The 18,141-nt window shown below is 39.5% G+C and overlaps 1 protein-coding gene across 27 annotated transcripts in view; it reads right to left on the bottom strand.

Moving 5' to 3' along the window:
* Positions 1–18,141, bottom strand: part of zfh2 (Zn finger homeodomain 2) — a 2,927,436-nt gene that overhangs the window by 2,480,996 nt on the left and 428,299 nt on the right. For all 27 annotated transcript variants that reach the window (XR_010947790.1, XR_010947791.1, XR_010947792.1 and 24 more), the window contains one exon: positions 4,550–5,170. Coding sequence is in view for 2 of the 27 variants with exons in the window: in XM_067757915.1 (XP_067614016.1) it covers positions 4,550–4,963 (414 nt within the window). In the remaining 25 variants the exon portion in view is untranslated. The remainder of the gene's footprint in view (positions 1–4,549; positions 5,171–18,141) is intronic.

Here is an 18,141-nt window from a genome sequence, read left to right as displayed (position 1 = left end):
GAGGAGAGAAGGAGAATAGAATCATAAGCGAGAGCAGACAAAAGCGAAAGAATCGATTCGGACTCGTGGAGCAAAATTAGCAAAAAATCAATGAGGTTCGTCATGGAAGAGAAGGAGAAGCTAAATTGAGAAGGGTACAGAGCAGTGATCGACGGAACAAAACCGTTGAGTGAGCGCTTGGCCTAGGCCCTAGTGACGGTAAAAGCAGTACAAGAGGTTTGCTGCGGGAAACCTTCGGTACCGCAACCAGTATGAAGAGGAAGGAGCGAATGACAGCGGCTTAATGAAACACATTTAACAATCGAAACGACACTAAAACGATCCTCTCATGCAACTTCTGACGCTTCCAACGAAAAACAACGTTGACCACATTATGAACTGTTTGAGATAACTCGAATTTATACCAGACTTTTGACTCTTTAACGAAGACGAGAATTAAAATTAAACTAAGAAGTAAGGAAGGCTAAGTTCCTGTGTAACCGAACATTACATACTCAGCTGAGAGCTTTGGAGACAAAATAAGGGAAAATCACCATTTCGCAAAATGAACCTAGGGTAACCCTGGAATGTGTTTGTACGACATGTGTATCAAATTAAAAGTATTAATGAGGGTTTTAAAACGGAGTAGCCCTTAGTTGTATATGTGAAGGCGTTTTCGAGATATCGACCAAAATGTGGACCAGGGTGACCCAGAACAATTCTGTCGGGTACCGCTAGTTTATTTATATATGTCATACCACGAACAGTATTCCTGCCAAGATTCCAAGGGTTTTTGATTTCGCCCTGCAGAACTTTTTCATTTTCTTCTACTTAATATGGTAGGTGTCACACCCCTTTTACAAAGTTTTTTCTAAAGTTATATTTTGCGTCAGTATACCAATCCCATTACCATGTTTCATCTCTTTTTTCATATTTGGTACAGTGGCATTTTTTTCATTTTTCGTAATTTTCTATACCGGAAAAGTGGGCGTGGTCATAGTCGGATTTCGGCCATATTTTATACCAAGATAAAGTGACTTCAGATCGTGTTCAGTTATCGTGTTAATGGCCGAGCGGAAGGACCGACGGTCGATTGTGTATGAAAACTGGGCGTGGCTTCAACCGATTTCGCCCATTTTCGCAGAAAACAGTTATCGTCCTAGAATCTATGCACACATCAAATTTCACAAGGATTGGTAAATGTTTGTTCGACTTATGGCATTAAAAGTATTCTAGACGAATTAAATGAAAAAGGGCGGAGTTATGCCCATTTTGAAATTTTCTTTTATCCTTGTATTTTGTTGCACCATATCATTACTGGAGTCGAATGTTGACATAATTTACTTTTATACTGTAAAGATATTAAATTTTTTGTTAAAATTTGATTTAAAAAAAATTTTTTTAAAAGTGGGCGTGTTCGTCATCCGATTTCGCTAATTTTTATTTAGCGCACATATAGTAATAGGAATAACGTGCCTACCAAATTTCATCATGATATCTTCAACGACTGCCAAATTACAGATTGCAAAACTTTTAAATTACCTTCTTTTGAAAGTGGGCGGTGCCACGCCCGTTGCCCAAACTTTTACAAATTTTTTATTCTGCGTTATAAGGTCAACTACCCTACCAAGTTTCATTGCTTTATCCGTCTTTGGCAATGAATTATCGCACTTTTTCGGTTTTTCGAAATTTTCGATATCGAAAAAGTGGGCGTGGTTGTAGTCCGATTTCGTTCATTTTAAATAGCGATCTGAGATGAGCGTCCAGAAACTTACATACCAAATTTCATTAAGATACCTCAAAATTTACTCAAGTTATCGTGTTTATAGACGGACGGACAGACGGACGGACGGACATGGCTAAATGAATTTCTTTTTTCACCCAGATCCTTTTGATATATAGATGTCTACATCTATCTCGATTAGTTTATGCCGTTACGGATTACCGTTATGCGAACAAATTTAATATACTCTGTGAGCTCTGCTCAGCTGAGTATAAAAAGCGAAAGTGGCAAAGTTCAATTGACGTAACTTCTTCCTGTAGTTTTAATTTCTACTGAAAAAACTGGTACTAAAATTAAATTAAAATTTTAAATAAAAATTTTAATAGTAGACACGGACAAGTAAAGCCATCAACAAACAAGTACTTTTTCTCAAACATCATCTTAGTTGTACAAACAGTTGCTTGCTTGATACATATGTGAACTCTTGGCAGCCTTCGCAAGTTTTACCATCCGGGTACATGATGGTAAAGTGTTATTTCCCTAATTTATAAAGCTACAAAACTAAAAAATTTTATGAACATCTTTGTAAGGATGACTTAAATTTCATATTTAATTATTTAAAACTAACGGGCGTGGCAACTCATTGTACGGCGACACGTATCTTTTCAAAAAACTTTATATCGAGTTTGAGAACACTAGAGATATGGTGATGACAATTGGTATCGATATTTCCTTTTCAAGAAAGAAGTGGCCTATACAATAATCACCAAATCGGTTAATTGCTACTTCCACTTTCAATATACAAATGAAAATACACATATCGGCCTGTCGTCTTCCATAATTTTCGCAGGACAAATGGTATCTGTCGTATAGAAAAAAATTCTAAAAACCACAACACAGACATATCTTTGCAAGGGTGGTTTTTGTAACAGCGTCCCTGCAACTAACGCAGATTTTATGGCTTCATCTTCAGATGGAAATTCTTCAGAAAAAGAAAGGTGCATCGATTGAATGGCTTTCTGAAAATAAATTGAGATTAATTTGAATTTAAGAAGTGGTATGAAAAGCAAACCTCTGTTAGTCCCTTTCTTATATTTCTAAAATACTTACTTACTTAATTGGCGCTTAACCCTTTAAACGCTTATGGCTCCAACAAGGCGAATATGCGCCAGTTCCTTCTTCGATCTGCCAACTGCCGCCAAATGGTCACCCCAAGGAAGTTTAAACCTGGTCCCTCCAGCGGAGTGGGGGCCGCCCTCCTCCTCTGCTTCCATAGACGGATTCCGATAAAAATACTTTCTTAGCCGGAGCGTCATCTTGCATTGGCATAACATGGCCTATCCATTGTAGCCGCTGCGTTTTAAGTCGCTGGACTATGTTGATGTCTTCTTAAAGCTCGTACAGCTCATCACTAAATCTTCTTCGGTACTGACCATCGCCAACGCGAAGAGGTTCATAAATCTTTCGAAGAACTTTTCTCTCGAATACCCGCTTCGTCTGATGTTGTCATGGTACATGCTTCTGAACCATATAACAGGACGGATACGATGAGTGACTTGTAGAGCATGATATATTGTTTGCCGAGAGAGGACTTTATTTTCAATTGCCTGCCTAGTCCAAAGTAGCATTTATTGGCAAGAGTGATTCTTCCATTTCAGAGCTGATGCTATTGTTAGTGTTAATAATGCTGGTTCCCAAACAACAGTATCGTGCTTGCCTTATGCGCTGGCTCTTTGGGCGATGACTCCAGGTACTTCGTTTTGCTCTGACTCACCATCAAACCCATATTTACCGATTAGCTAACCGAATCATGTGAAAAGGAGTTCATAGCTTGAAAGGACATAAAAAGTAAATATGCAGATTTTTAAGACTAAAATAATGACGTATCAATTCCAAAAATCGGATGTCATAACCATAACTGGATATCTAAGCTACAATAAAAAAAACTACTTCGGCTGTATTTCGTAAAATCAAAAAAAAAAAAAAATTATATAATTAAAAAAATTCCAAGACAACATAAGCTTCAAATTTTTTTTGTATTTAGACCAACCTAGTCGAAAGCTCATCAGCTCTGAGATTAGCCTCCGGTTATCGAACTGTATCAGGACCAGACGTAAAGTCCCTATCTACCTATTAACGCTGAAAAAAAGCTATGGGAAGCAAAAATCAGACGGATCAAGAGCGCAGAACAGTCGTTAGCAAAGAGAACAGGGAAGAAATGTTGCGGCTGTGGCAAGAACGATGGGAAAATGGACAACAAGGCCGACCCACAGCGAAAATAATCACTGGAAGTTCATAAAAAATAATATAAATATGTATAGCTTAAAAAAAACTAAAAAACATGCAAATATGGTGCCGTTTTGGTATCAGCAATCCACTTAGATATTTGATATTGATAGCACCGTAGATCAGAGGTTCGTGTTTCCGCTATTAAGAACATCTCGTTTTGTAGCGAGTTATTTAACCACTTCAATAATTGCCACTAGATGGGTCTAACTCTCCTTTGCGCGCCTAGCCTAGAGAGTTACAAACAAGCATACATACAAGTGAAGCCAATATAAGCGTGTTAAAAAGGGTGCACTTATGGAGATGCAGGCGAGGACGATGCTGAACACACCTTATTTAAATGCTAGCTGTGGAGCCGGAACCGACTAGTGATCGACCAAAAAGTCAACCAAGTCACTGTCAACAATATAACAGGGAAAATGGTTAGTGGCTCAGAAAAGTGAGACAAAATTAACAACTTCCAAAGACATGCTAATGTTAAAAGGGCATATAATGTTTATATTATATAATATTAAAACAAACTTATAATTTGATATTATAAACTCAAGATTTATAACATACCTGTGTTACTGATTTCGATTTTACTTTTGAGGCGTGCACAAGACTAAATTTTCGATTATTTGATTTGCATCGACTTCTCCGCTCTTTATTATTATTTTTTTTAATAAGTTGGTGTTTTTTTGGGGGATCCAATAACACCCATCTCCTTATTTTTTTCGGTGCTGAAACTATTTTTGTGGATTTCAAGGAAGGTTTCCTTTTTGATGGCAATATATTAGATGACTTAAATGTCGTGGCACCGGAAGTTAAGAATTTTGGCGACCTGTCAACTTTAAATACATTTAAATCTAACTCCGATTCTGCATTAGCAGTTTGTATTGCTCTCGTTTTAGTCTTTTTTATAACAGTTCCAAGTTGTGCTTTTGTTGCTCGTGTTCCTAATATTTTTGTTGTTGGCCCTGCAACTTGTGACATTCTACGTGTACATTTCTACGTATATATTAATTAAAAGAGAGCTCAGCTGTTATGTTGCTGCTTTTATTAGCAAAAATTTTTACGAGAGTCACCTTATTGTGTGCAGGTGAATTATAGTATTCTTCGTGAATAACTCGAAAGCTATTATACCTTTGTACAAAATATGCTTTTATTGAAATCCATCCATCCGTGATTTACGACGAATACCTGCAAACAAAATACATAAATATGTTTGTATAAATGTTTCAAAATAAAAAAAAATTTCGCACTTTTCATATACCTCAAGATTCAGATAATTTGGTGGGAAAGATGACGCTTGGCCCATGATGGGATGGAAAATCGGATTTTTTTTTCCTAATCTTCTAAATTTTGTGTTTATTTCATACTTAACTATTGATGATTTATTATAAAATAAATAAATGAAAGTCGCGATAACCTCCGAAGAGATTTAAGGCCAAGCTTCTTTTCCAATTTACGTCGTGCTCCCATTTAAATTTTCCTACAAATTGGCGGGACGGGACCTACTTGTTTTATGCCGACTCCGAACAGCGTCTGCAAGATGAGTTTTCACTAAGAGCTTTTCATGGCAGAAATATACTCGGAGTACTTGCCAAACATCTTCTTCATACTTCATTATTTTATGTCGTATATTTGATTGTAACATGATGTAGGCAGAGTGCATTTATTTAGATTTTTATCGATGGCCAAAGAGGCAAAACGTTATCCAGAAAAAAATTTCGATTATGCAACAAGTAAGGAAAGTCTAAGTTCGTGTGAAACCGAACATTACATACCCAGCTGTATACTTAAAATGCTGTTGTTGTTTGTTTTGTGTGCTTAATAGTGTTACAAGGCTGCGAAATAATACATATACATATGGTTTTATTCTCAACTACTTTTTCCTCGAGTTATGGCTACCGAAACATAGAAAATTGCTTAGTCATAAAAGGGGTGATGCCGGGCCCATTTTTTAAAATTTGAAGTTTTTCCTATTTATTGTTATAAATCCACTTAGGAAATGAAATACCATTGATATAAAACTCTTTTTGCAAAGATATAGCTTATTTTATTCGTCCACGACCCTTTTAAAAATATTTTATATAAAAGCGGGCGTGGTCCTTAACCGATTTCGTTATTTTTTTTTTTTTTTTCAAAGCATTCCTTATAGTAAAGGTAACCTCTCTTCCGAATTTCGTGACGATAGGTTTACCGATTTTTGATTTATGATTAATAATATTTGTAAAATTGATTTTATCACAAGTAGGCGGTGCCACTCCCAATTAAAATTTTTATTTATTTTGTTTTTCAAATTTGTATCAAAAGTCTCAATATCAGTCCACACACTAAATTTCAACATTCTAGGTGTATTATTTACTAAATAGTCAGGTTTTATGTGTTTTCCAAAATGTTATATATATAAAAAGTGGGCGTGGTTATCATCCCATTTCTCTCATTTTCAATACCAATCTATTCTGGGTCCAGATAAACTCGTGTGCCAAATTTGGTGAAGATATCTCAATATTTACTCAAGTTACCGTGTTAACGGACAGACGGACGGACATGGCTCAATCAAATTTTTTTTCGATACTGATGATTTTGATATATGGAAGTCTATATCTATTTCCAGTCCTTTATACCTGTACAACCAACCGTTATTCAATCAAAGTTATAATACCCTGTGTACAAGTACAGCTGTGTATAAAAAGAAAGTCGAAGACAAAAATTGCAAAGCGTCTGCCCAACAAGATGGGCCAATGTCATGCAGCGGTATCCAATTACATTGAACTTCAGCCAGCATTATTGGAAGCCTTGAAGAGATAGCAGAAGGGAAAAACGACAAAACTTCAGCACAAGCTTCTCAGTTCCAAGCTGCTATTTCTAGCATGCAATTCCAAATGTTGCTGTTGTTGTTGTAGCGATAAGGACACTCCCCGATGTTGATGGTCCTTCGCCGGATGCAAATCCGGTACGTTCCGGTAACAAGCACAATAAAGGTACCAGCCCGACCATCTCGGGAAACGATTTGTTATGACCACATGAACCCTTCTAGGCCATACCGCCCTCCCACCCCCTTGATCCATCAGGAGTTCGGGGTCGCCAGAGCCTCAGCTGTTAATGAAACGGGATTCGCCACGGTTACGTGAGGTTGGCAATTGGGTTGGATAAGCTATATAATGCGCTTGCAACCCCTTGAGAGAGTTGCGCTACACAAGAAACCACGCATCCATTAAGAAGATGCAACGTTGATACTGAGAGCGTCGAAGATTATTATAGAATCGCATTCTATATTCCATTCCTTGATGCATTCATAACTCATACCAAGAGCCGGTACATGAAACACCAACTAATTTTCGAAAAATTCGCTGTTTTGTTCCCCAAAAATGAATACAATGCTGAAAAATGCCATAAACTGCATGAATTTTATGAAAGTGTTGTGAATTGTTCCAAAACCGAGTTTGCAATGGAAGTAAAAATGTGGAGAAGGCGAGACGATGATCAGAATTTTAAAACGTGTTTGATGCACCTCAGGTGGGTACAATTTTGATGATTACCTACGAAATTTGTATGCTATATTTCTTATTTATCTTATTTTTTCAGATGGTGAATCCAAATGCTTTCCAACATGTAAATAAGATATTGCGCATATTAGCCGTTCTACCAGTTTCGACAGCAACACCAGAACGCATATTTTCTGCCATCAAAAGGTTAAAATCATACTTGCGGAGTACAATCAGTCAAGAACGTTTGAATGGATTCGCTTCATTGAATATCCATATTGATATACCACTTTATATAAACAAAGTACTAGAAGAGTTTTTCAAAAAACCTAGGCGACTGTTGGGAAATAGTTATGGGAAAAATTAGTTTATTTATGCTGTATGTGTTTAAAGCTTGAATATACAGCCATATTTAACTGACCGATTTTGGCTACGAACCAATTTTCATGTCATAAAAAAGGTACGAAAAATACCTCACATCTACACCATCTTCTTCAATTTTGTAATTATCAAGCTTGAGATGCCCATTTTACAAGCTTAAGCAAACTTTAAATTATTTTTCGTATCTTTTTTACGACATGAAAATTGGTTAGTAGCCAACATCGGTCAGTGCTGATATTCTTAATAAAAGTTCATATGTTAATTTATTTGAGTTTTACCGGCAACACCGTCATTTTAACTTTGGTACTTTCTATCAATATCTCCAGGGAGTGGGGGATGAAATCTGCTGGTATTCGAGGCTAAACAATTTTTACATTACGAAAGGCGTTATGAAATTTCACCTCATTTAGTAGCTTTTTTATTTACACAGCTTAAAAATGACATGGAATTACGCTCATGGAGCTGTATTTTGCTTGGTATTTCATTAAACTCGCTAAAGAAGAACATTTTGGTAGCTATCACAACAAACAACGACTCTGAAAAGACTATTACCAAGTAGACCAATTTATGTGTGAATAGCAGAAATCTCTAGAGCTATATTGCCCGGCAAAGGGAGACGAGCTTCAGTGAAGGCACTCCGACAGAGTCGCTTTAAGTGCTCACTAATGTCGACTGTTGACAAATTAGAGCTTACAGCTAGGTTAGGTCAATAAAGACCTCACATAGATTAAATGTATTCATAGTGTTACCAGAATTTGTTTGACGACCAAACTGAAGAGCCCCAATCAGGTACCAGGACTTATGTTATAGAATAACTCCGTCCTCTTAGCAAATACTAGAAGTTTTCTGGGACCCACCTTAATTGCTGTCTCGAGATCTGGCAACTCTGCCGCCACTAATAACTAAAGCCTTGACCTGGCGAGCCGTTTGTAGAACTCCACGCAAGTGGGGTAAGCTTCTGACCGCCACTCACCTGGGAATGGTCAGAAAGATTCTTTTGCATGCGTTTCCAGCAGCTCACTACTTGCGGCCAAGTATCCCCTGGGTAGGCACAGAACATGCGTTTAGTGGTTAGGTAATAGGAGAAGGCGAAAACCTGGCTAGGCCACTCTGGCATACTCGGTTTAAGGGCTAGCTGGGGGGTTTTCATCGGCAGCGTCTGTCCACGAAAAAATGCGGTTGCAAGTGGGCATCTGTCTCGGATCAAGCGGCTTACTATATATAAACGTGCAAATAATTTTTCATATCCGCTAAGCGGGATGTGCACTGGTCTTGGGACCCGCCACTTCAAGTCGCACTCCAATGAAAAACTCAACAAAGCCTGGGAAAAGGAGACAACCCTAAACTGATGACAACCATGGTAAACGTTTAAAGAACTATGATTTCAGGGCATGAACACGGAATGTCCGTTCCCTTAATGGGATTGGTGCAGAATGCCCGGCTTGTTTAAGTCCTCGTAAAAGCAAAAACCGGCATTACCGCCATAAAATAAATGCGTTGGACGAAGCGAGGAATTCAGAAAATTAAAAATTGTGATATCGACTAGATTGGCCATACAAATAAGCGCAGTTTCGGCATCGGATTCGTTGTGGGAGTGAGACTTTGTCGCCAAGTACTGGCGTTCACACCTGTGGACGAACCGACAGAGAAGAAAGACGATGAGATGAAAGAAGCCTTCTATGAACGTGTAGAACGCACATACATCGAACCGGACCACTACCTCTTCGCAGCCAAAATACGCGCCCTCCCCTGCGCTGCTAAAACCAAGGAACACAAAACACAAGGAAAGTTATAAGTCGAAAGGCTGCAACTGCAAAAGGCTGCCAATGATTTCGCATTTCGACTCCCCCACCTGCTCGATGAAGAATGCCGCGTTACAACCGAAGGAAAAGACGCTGCATACAAGACTACGGTAAAAGCGAGCGTAAAAAGAAAAAAGAGAGACGCCTTTTCAGGAAGAAAAAAGCAGAGGCTGAAAGACGTGATTTCGAAGAGTTGTGCTGTAGCCACGAGGAATAACGCCCGCAAATTTTACTAAAGTTTCGGCAACAGACGGAAGGTTTTAAGTCCGGGGCAAACCCCTGTATGAACGAAAATGGCGACCTTGTAACCTATGTCGAGGGAGTACCTAGATTATGGAGGGAACACCTCCCTGCTCTCCTAATGGAGTCAGCGTTATAACGCACAGGGATGATGAACCCGATCCCGCAACCGGTTATGATGGAATTTATGTCCCCCACCCTATTATGACGAAGTCAGAATAGCAAAAGCCAGATTTAAAAAACAATGTGGCCGCGGGCGCTGATGGATTGCCTGTGGAGCTATTCGAATACGGCGAGTAGTTGGTAAGGCGAATGCATCAGCTTTTTGCAAAATATGGTCAGACGAGTGCATGCCCGACGATTTGAACCAAAGTGTTCTTTGAACAGTCCACAAGAAAGGGGATCCTGCAAACTGCGCCAAATATCGCGGAAGCCCACCATGAATCGGCTACTTGGACATTATCAGTGCGACTTCACACCTGGTAAATCTACTATCGACCAGATTTTTACAATAAGCCCAATCTTGGAAAAAACCTGCGAAAAATTTCTGCTTACACCAAACTGGAAAAAGAACAGGAAAAGGGGGGTTTGATGGTGAATGGGGACAAAACGAAGTACCTGCTGTTATCGAGAAAATAGTCAGCGCTTTTGCGGGTTGAAAACCACGCCACAGTTGGCAGCCATAATTTCGAAATTGTTAAAGTGTTCGAGAGAAAATATCAGATATCAACATAGTCCAGCAGGTTAAAACGCAGTGTCTAAGTTGGCTGGGCCATGTACAGCGAACGAAAGATGACGATCCGGCTAAGAAATAATTTTTAACGGAACCCGCTATGGAAGTAGAGGAATAGGACGGCCCCCACGCCGCTGGAAGGACCAGGTGGAAAGCGATTTAAGATTCCATTGTGTGACCAATTGGGCCCAGTTTGCAGAGCGAAGAAACGACTGGCGCACCTTGTTGGACGGCCCTAGCCGTTTAAACGATTAAGCGCCAATTAAGTAAGTGACCTGGTGAGCGCAGGACTTGAACACAGAATGGGCTCAACCGTTTCTTCTTGCAGCTCGCACTTCCTACAACTGCCTTTACTGGCGAGGCCCAACTTATAAGCATGTGACGTCATAAGGCAGTGTTCTTCAAATATATTCGCCACTTTGTGAGTCTAATATCGTAGGCTTTGCCTTAGGCATGCCTTTCATGCTTGATGGATATCATGCTTGATGGATAATACGCAACTCCTTTTGATTTCTCCTAAATGAATTGGGAGGTTTACCGTCGATTCAGCGAGTGCTGCACACTCCTTTGTCATTTCATTGGCCGTTTCGTTACCTTCTATCCTTTTGCAACCAGGAATCCAGTATAGATGTGTGGTGTGGAGTGAGTGAAGTGTTTCCAATGCTTCTTTACATTCCAGAACACTTCTTGACGAAGTACTGTGTGAGATTATCAATATATATTGCAGGGGCTTAGCCAGAAAATTGCCTTGGGGGGGTTCAAAAAAAATTTTTTTTTCAGTTAAATATAAAAAAAAATGTTGTCTTTAGCTTTAACATTAAAGTACGTGTATTAAGAATAAGATATGAAAAAGGTTACATTAAAAACTCAAGCGCATGCGTCGGCTTTTCTTTGCCATTTCATCTAAAACTTCATCAACGGTAACAATTTGATCACGGTGGATGCTTAGGGATGAACAGCCATTCAATCGATTTTCACTCATCGTGTTTCTCAAATAGTTTTTAATCAGCCTAAGAGTTGAAAAAGATCTCTCGTTCATTGCCGTTGTTACTGGAAGCGTACACAAGATTTTAAACAACATGTGAACATTAGAAAAAGCCACAGAATCGCATTCCTGTAATATTAATCATAGATAAATTGATAAAAAAAAACCGAAGTATGTACCTCCTTCAGGAATAAATAGAATTCATTCTTTTTGAGCCTATGCATGAGATCTAACGTATACGTATATAAAATTCAAAAGAAAGAAACTGATCGAATAGAAAAAAATTTTATTTAAAAAAGTCATATCTACACGGAAAAAACACTAATGAGTTTTTTACATTTTAAAATATGAAAAACACATTATTTTTTCATTTATCAAATAATTTGAATTTTACATTTTTGAAATGTGTTTTTGACATGAAAAAAAATGTAGATATTAACTTATAATAATGTTTTTTCCACATGGAAAATAATGTCAAAGTTGCATTATATTTCAAAATAGGAAATGCGTACTTTGAAAAAATGCTGCAAGTTTAGTATTATTTAAATGTGGAGAATAAAATCAAAGCACGAGAATTAGTATCGTTTAGTTCGGCAAACAAACAGAACCGTAAGCAATGTTTATATGTAGCTTGTCGCCGTGACCTAAGGGCAGAAGAATCATGCAAATATTCAGACGCATGTAGTTTTCATATTTGCCTTTTCATTCCGATGAATGTAATCGCGGTTGAGGCAAACGAGCAAACGCCTGAATTGATTATATTCACGCATACAATAAGTTGGTTGATTTTAAATCAATGTCGATTATGTTCGTTTAAGCAAGTTGGATTATTGAACACGATGATGTTGCCGAATGTAATCGAACGTTGTTGTGTTCGATTTTTGATGTTCTCTGTTAGGTAAATTTACAAGGAAACTTCTTTATGAAATTATAGTAAAAGTTAACATGTACATTTATATATTTAATAAATTGCAGAATTATTATGAAACAGAATATGACTAAAATATAAGTGTTCACTTCGTACATACATATGCTTGCATATTAAAAACATAATATCACCTACAATGTAAATACGTAGCAGAATTATAAAGATATTTATTAACATAGACATAAAAACATCAAATATTTGAATTGTAAAGACCTAAAAAATCAAATGATTCTGATATATTCTAACGAATATCAGTAGCACTAAGGGATACACATCTCTAAGCCGATGCTAAGCAGTGACTTGTATGCACATCAATGATTCAATTATTATGTCTACACATATGTACGTACACGCAGCGGAGAAGCAACGCACAAACACATGCAGATATCTTATCTGAGATGCTCCCAAAAGTATGCAATTATAATTGTGGAAGTGTCGCTCACAAATATACTCGCATATGAGAGCTATACACGTGCATCTGTAGTTATAATTATATAGCAGTAACTAAGTATATTCTGGAAGAGCCTAGAAGTATGCAAACGAGAAATCACAGAGTATAAAAGGCCGCAACAGTAGAGCCACGACATTCAGTTGCATTTAAGCAAGCTATTGGTTGTGAAGTATCAGTGTTATTGTGAAGTACTTTAATTAAAGCCTATTTTCATTATTAAATATTGGAGTTATTTATTCAACAGTTTAGCGATACGAACGTTAGTAGAAGGTTGCAAGTAATATGAATTGCACTAAATTCGTTATAATTGGTATTAGAAGAGGAATTGTTGAATAAATTCCGATGATTGTAAATACAACTTGGACATGGCAAAGTTAAGTGATTTGAAGATCCAGCAATTGAAGAAGGAGTTGGAGAGCCGTGGATTGAATACAAGCGGCTTTAAACTCGAACTTCAGGTACGGCTACGAGAGGCAATGGAAGCAGAAGGAATTAACGTGGAAGAGTATGTCTTTCATCTCGATGTCGACAAGACAACAACAAAAATTTAAGAGAAAAGCGAAACATCGCAGACAGTTACGAGCACTGACTTGAACACGATTTTGGCTGCAATATCTGCTCAAACATGAGGCACGCATTTCAGAAATGTCGACACAGATAACATCCAAGATGGAAGCTCAACTGGAAGAACAGAAGACATGTATAGCATCCCAACTGGAATCACAGGAGGGAACTATTTCAGAAATGACGTCGCAAGTGTGATCTCAACTGGAAGACAAAAAGACATATATGGTATCCCAATTGGAAGCGCAAGAGGCACGAATATCTGAAATGACGAGAGAAATTTTGGAACAGGTATCATCAAAACTGGAAGCGCAGGATGCAAAAATGGCTCAATTTCAGGCAGAAGTAGATGATTTAAAAGGTCGTATGGAGCAATTACAACTAAATCCCCCAGCTGTTTCAGCAAGCAATCCGAAGGTAAAAACTCCATCCTTTGACGGTTCTGTTCCTTTCCAGGTCTTTAAGCTACAGTTTGAAAAGACCGCAGCAGTGAACAACTGGAATGCTGAAGATAAAGTTGCAGCTCTATTCGTAACACTGAAGGGTCCAACAGCCGAGATCCTACAGACGGTTCCCGAAGGAGAGCGGAACAACTATGAAGCAGTGATGGCTGCTGTAGAACGACGTTACGGAAGCGAACACAGGAAACAAATCTACCAAATAGAATTGCAAAACCGCTACCAAAAATCTAACGAGAATTTACAGGAGTTTGCTTCAGACATTGAAAGATTGGCTCATCTTGCAAATGCGAACGCACCTGTGGAATACACTGAAGGGTTAAAGATTCAGAGCTTTATAAATGCACTGACTTAGGAAACAGCGTCACTTTTGAGTAAGCCCGCACACAAAGCTCATCGCGTGGAAGTGGAATGGCCAGACTGGGTAGACACAATTTTGGAAGCATTAAAAGGAACGCAGCAGAAAAGCGATGGTGGCGTCAAATGCTTTAAGTGTGGAAAGCCAGGACACATTGCACGTTATTGCAGTACCAATCCTACCAGTTTCAGCAATGTGGGTGGCCGTAAACGCAGAGTTGAAGGAGATGAACAAATCTTCAAATTCATCCAATCGTTAAACTAAAGCGAGTCAGCCGCAAGGGGCTGGCTCCCTCAATTGAATGTCCCATAATCTCTATATCGCAAATTTGAAGAAGGTCAAGCAATCTTACTGTCGGAGGACATGTGGATGGAAAGGAACGTTTACTGACTGTAGATACGGGTGCACCTCATTCCATCATTCGATCGGATTTCGTCAACAAGAAAATAAGACCATTTCTTGGAGCAAAATTACGTACATCCACGGGAGAGGACGCCCAGGTAATTGTGAAGTAGCAATTGGGAAAGTCACGGTATTACGCAATTTTATAGTGGCAGAGATTGTTGATGAAATCATAATTGGAGTGGACTTCTTAATCGACCAAGGCATCAAGATCGATATGCAAAGCAAGACGATGCGATATAAGAACATGAATGTGCCACTTAATTTCGGCTACGAGAGAGGCTACAGCAGTAAACGAGTGCTGGTGGAAGAGAGTCAGCAAATACCACCAAAATCCGAAGCAGTCATCTGGGCAAAGGTTGATAGAGATTGTGGGACAAACAAATTGTGGATTGTCGAGGCATAAATAAAAACATAAATAAAAAAAAAAATAAATGTAAGGCGCGATAACCTCCGAAGAGATCTAAGGCCGAGCTTCTCTTCCAATTTGCGTCGTGCTCCTCTTGATTTTCCCTACAAATTGGCCGGAGGGGACCTACATGTTTTATGCCGACTCCGAACGGCATCTGCAAGGCAGATGAGTTTTCACTGAGAGCTTTTCATGGCAGAAATACACCCGGAGCGCTTGCCAAACACTGCCGAGGGGCGACCCCGCTTAGAAAAATTTTCTTCTAATTGAAAAACCTTATTTCTAAAATTTTGATGTTGCTTTGCCCGGGAGTTGAACCCAGGGCATACGGTGTGATAGGCGGAGCACGCTACCATCACACCACGGTGGCCGCCCAACACCGAACATACTTGTAGGAAAAACCCTGGCTATAACAAAACAGGATGGACGTATCCTGGTACGAGTACTCAATGAGTTCAAGTCACCACCCAAACTGACAAGAAGAGCTATTTTGGGAAGATGCCAAGAGGCTGAGGTAACAATCAATTGTAAACAGCTCCGTGAAGAGGTTTCAACTAGCAATATTGATCTTTCAGATGACATCATGGCATGGGCGGAGGGACTAGAGGAAGACTATCAGAGTAAGGCAAAATCCTAAAGTACGGGAACATATTTGACCAAGATGGCTCCAAACCAGGCCTCACCAACGTTGTGAAACATTAAATTGACACTGGAAATGCGAGGGCTGTGCACATATTACCGCCGATTTGTACCAAATTTTGCCAGCGTAGCCCATAGCCTCCACGAGCTAACAAGAAAAAATAAAGCTTTCGAATGGAAGAAGGAGCAAGAAGTAGCTTTCCAAACATTGAAAGAGCGTTTGTGCACTGCCCCAATGTTGGCATATCCGATTCCAGGAGCAACGTTTATTCTAGACACAGATGCGAGCGGATATGCTATAGGAGGCATTTTATCGCAAATGGTCGATGGACAGGAGAAGGTAGTTGCATGTTACAGCCGTTCGATTGGAAAACCAGAGAGGAACTATTGCGTTACACGGAGAGAGCTGTTGGCATTGGTAGAGTACATTAAACATTTTCACAAATACCTCTACGGCCAACGATTCCGCATCAAGACAGATCGCGCAGCGTTGAAATGGCTTCTGCAGTTCCGTAATCCGGAAGGCCAATTGACACGGTGGATCGAGCGACTACAAAGCTATGACTTTTCCTTTGAGCATCGAAAAGGTATTACCCATGGAAATGCTGATGCAATGTCACGAAGACCATGTAGTTTGGAATGCAAGCACTGTTCAAAGGCCGAGGCTAAACAAGACATTATAGATGTCCGGCTAATGACTATAACATGTACAGATGAATGGGACAAAGAACAGCTAAGAAAGTGTCAGCAAGAAGATACAGATCTGTCACATGTTATGCAAGGGCTGGAACGAAACGAAAGACCAAACAGGGAGGAGATGTCAGCAGAGAGTCCCATTGCGAAATCATATTGGGCACAGTGGAACAGTTTAGAATTGATATCCGGTTGCCTTCATCGAGTATGGGAGAGTGAGGATGGTCAATGCAAGAAGAAACTGATAGTTGTTCCCAGAAAGAGGATTCCTGACGTGCTCAGCGAGCTGCATAATGGTCCAAGTGAAGGTCATCTTGGAATCATGAAGACGCTAGAGAAAATTAAGCAGAGATTCTATTGGGTTGGTTGCCGTCAGTCGGTCACCGAGTGGATTGCCAACTGCGAGGTTTGCAACAGAGCGAAAGGGCCCAAAACACGAAGTCTTGGCCAGATGAAGCAGTATATTTCGGGTGCACCATTTGAAAGGATCGCCATGGATGTCGCAGGTGCATTTCCTACTAGCAACCGCGGAAACAAATACGTACTGGTGGTTATGGATTATTTCAGTAAATGGTCAGAGGTATACCCAATCCCAAACCAAGAAGCAGAAACAGTAGCAGAAGTGGTTAAAAACGAACGGGTTGCAAGGTATGGTGTACCAATGGAGTTACATTCTGACCAAGACAGGAATTTTGAATCAGCTGTGTTCCAAGAAATGTGCTAGAAGTTGGGCATTCGAAAAACACGGACAACTGCATTGCATCCTCAGTCCGATGGTATGGTGGAACGTTTCAATAGAACGTTGGAGGAGCATTTAAGGAAAGTAGTAGACAAGTACCATAAGGAGTGGGATACACACATATCGTTATTCTTGATGGCTTACCGATCGCCATTACATGAGGCAACGGGCCAAACACCCGCAAAGGTAATTTTTGGCAATGACCTTCGGCCGCCCGCTGATTTGAAGTATGGGATAGATGCCGATGCGGAGAGAAATGTCAAGAAATCCACTGGTGTCTTGGAAGAAGAGCTGAGAGAGATACACCATCTGGTAAGGCAACGAGAAAATATTATGGGTGACAAGATAAAAGACAGATACGATAAAGCAATTAATGGTTTCAGGAAAGAGATTTGGTGCTGTTATACAACCCACAACGAAAAAAAGGTTTGTCCTCGAAATAGCAGTGTAGTTGGGAAGGCCCATACAAAGCTATAAAACGGATCAAAGATGTAGTGTACCGCATACAAACCATTGGAAAACCACAAACCAAAATGAAAGTCGTTATTTGGAAAGGCTGGCAGCATTTAGATCGAGAGATTTGTCTGATCGGGACGATAAGACTTAGGTGGAGGGCAGTGTAACGAATATTAGCAGCACTAAGGGATACCATCATCTCTAAGCCAATGCTAAGCAGTGACTTGTATGTACATCAATGATTCAATCATTATGTCTACACATATGTACGTACACGCAGCGGAGAAGCAACGCACAAACACATGCAGATATCTTATCTGAGATGCTCCCAAAAGTATGCAATTATAATTGTGGAAGTGTCGCTCACAAATAAACGCGCATATGAGAGCTATACACGTGCATCTGTAGTTATAATTATATAGCAGTAACTAAGTAAATTCTG

The sequence above is a fragment of the Eurosta solidaginis genome, chromosome X, assembly GCF_040869045.1.
Source record: "Eurosta solidaginis isolate ZX-2024a chromosome X, ASM4086904v1, whole genome shotgun sequence".
Lineage (NCBI taxonomy): Eukaryota > Metazoa > Arthropoda > Insecta > Diptera > Tephritidae > Eurosta > Eurosta solidaginis.
Note: the sequence above shows the minus strand (reverse complement) of the source record. Positions and strands in the feature narration are given on the sequence as shown.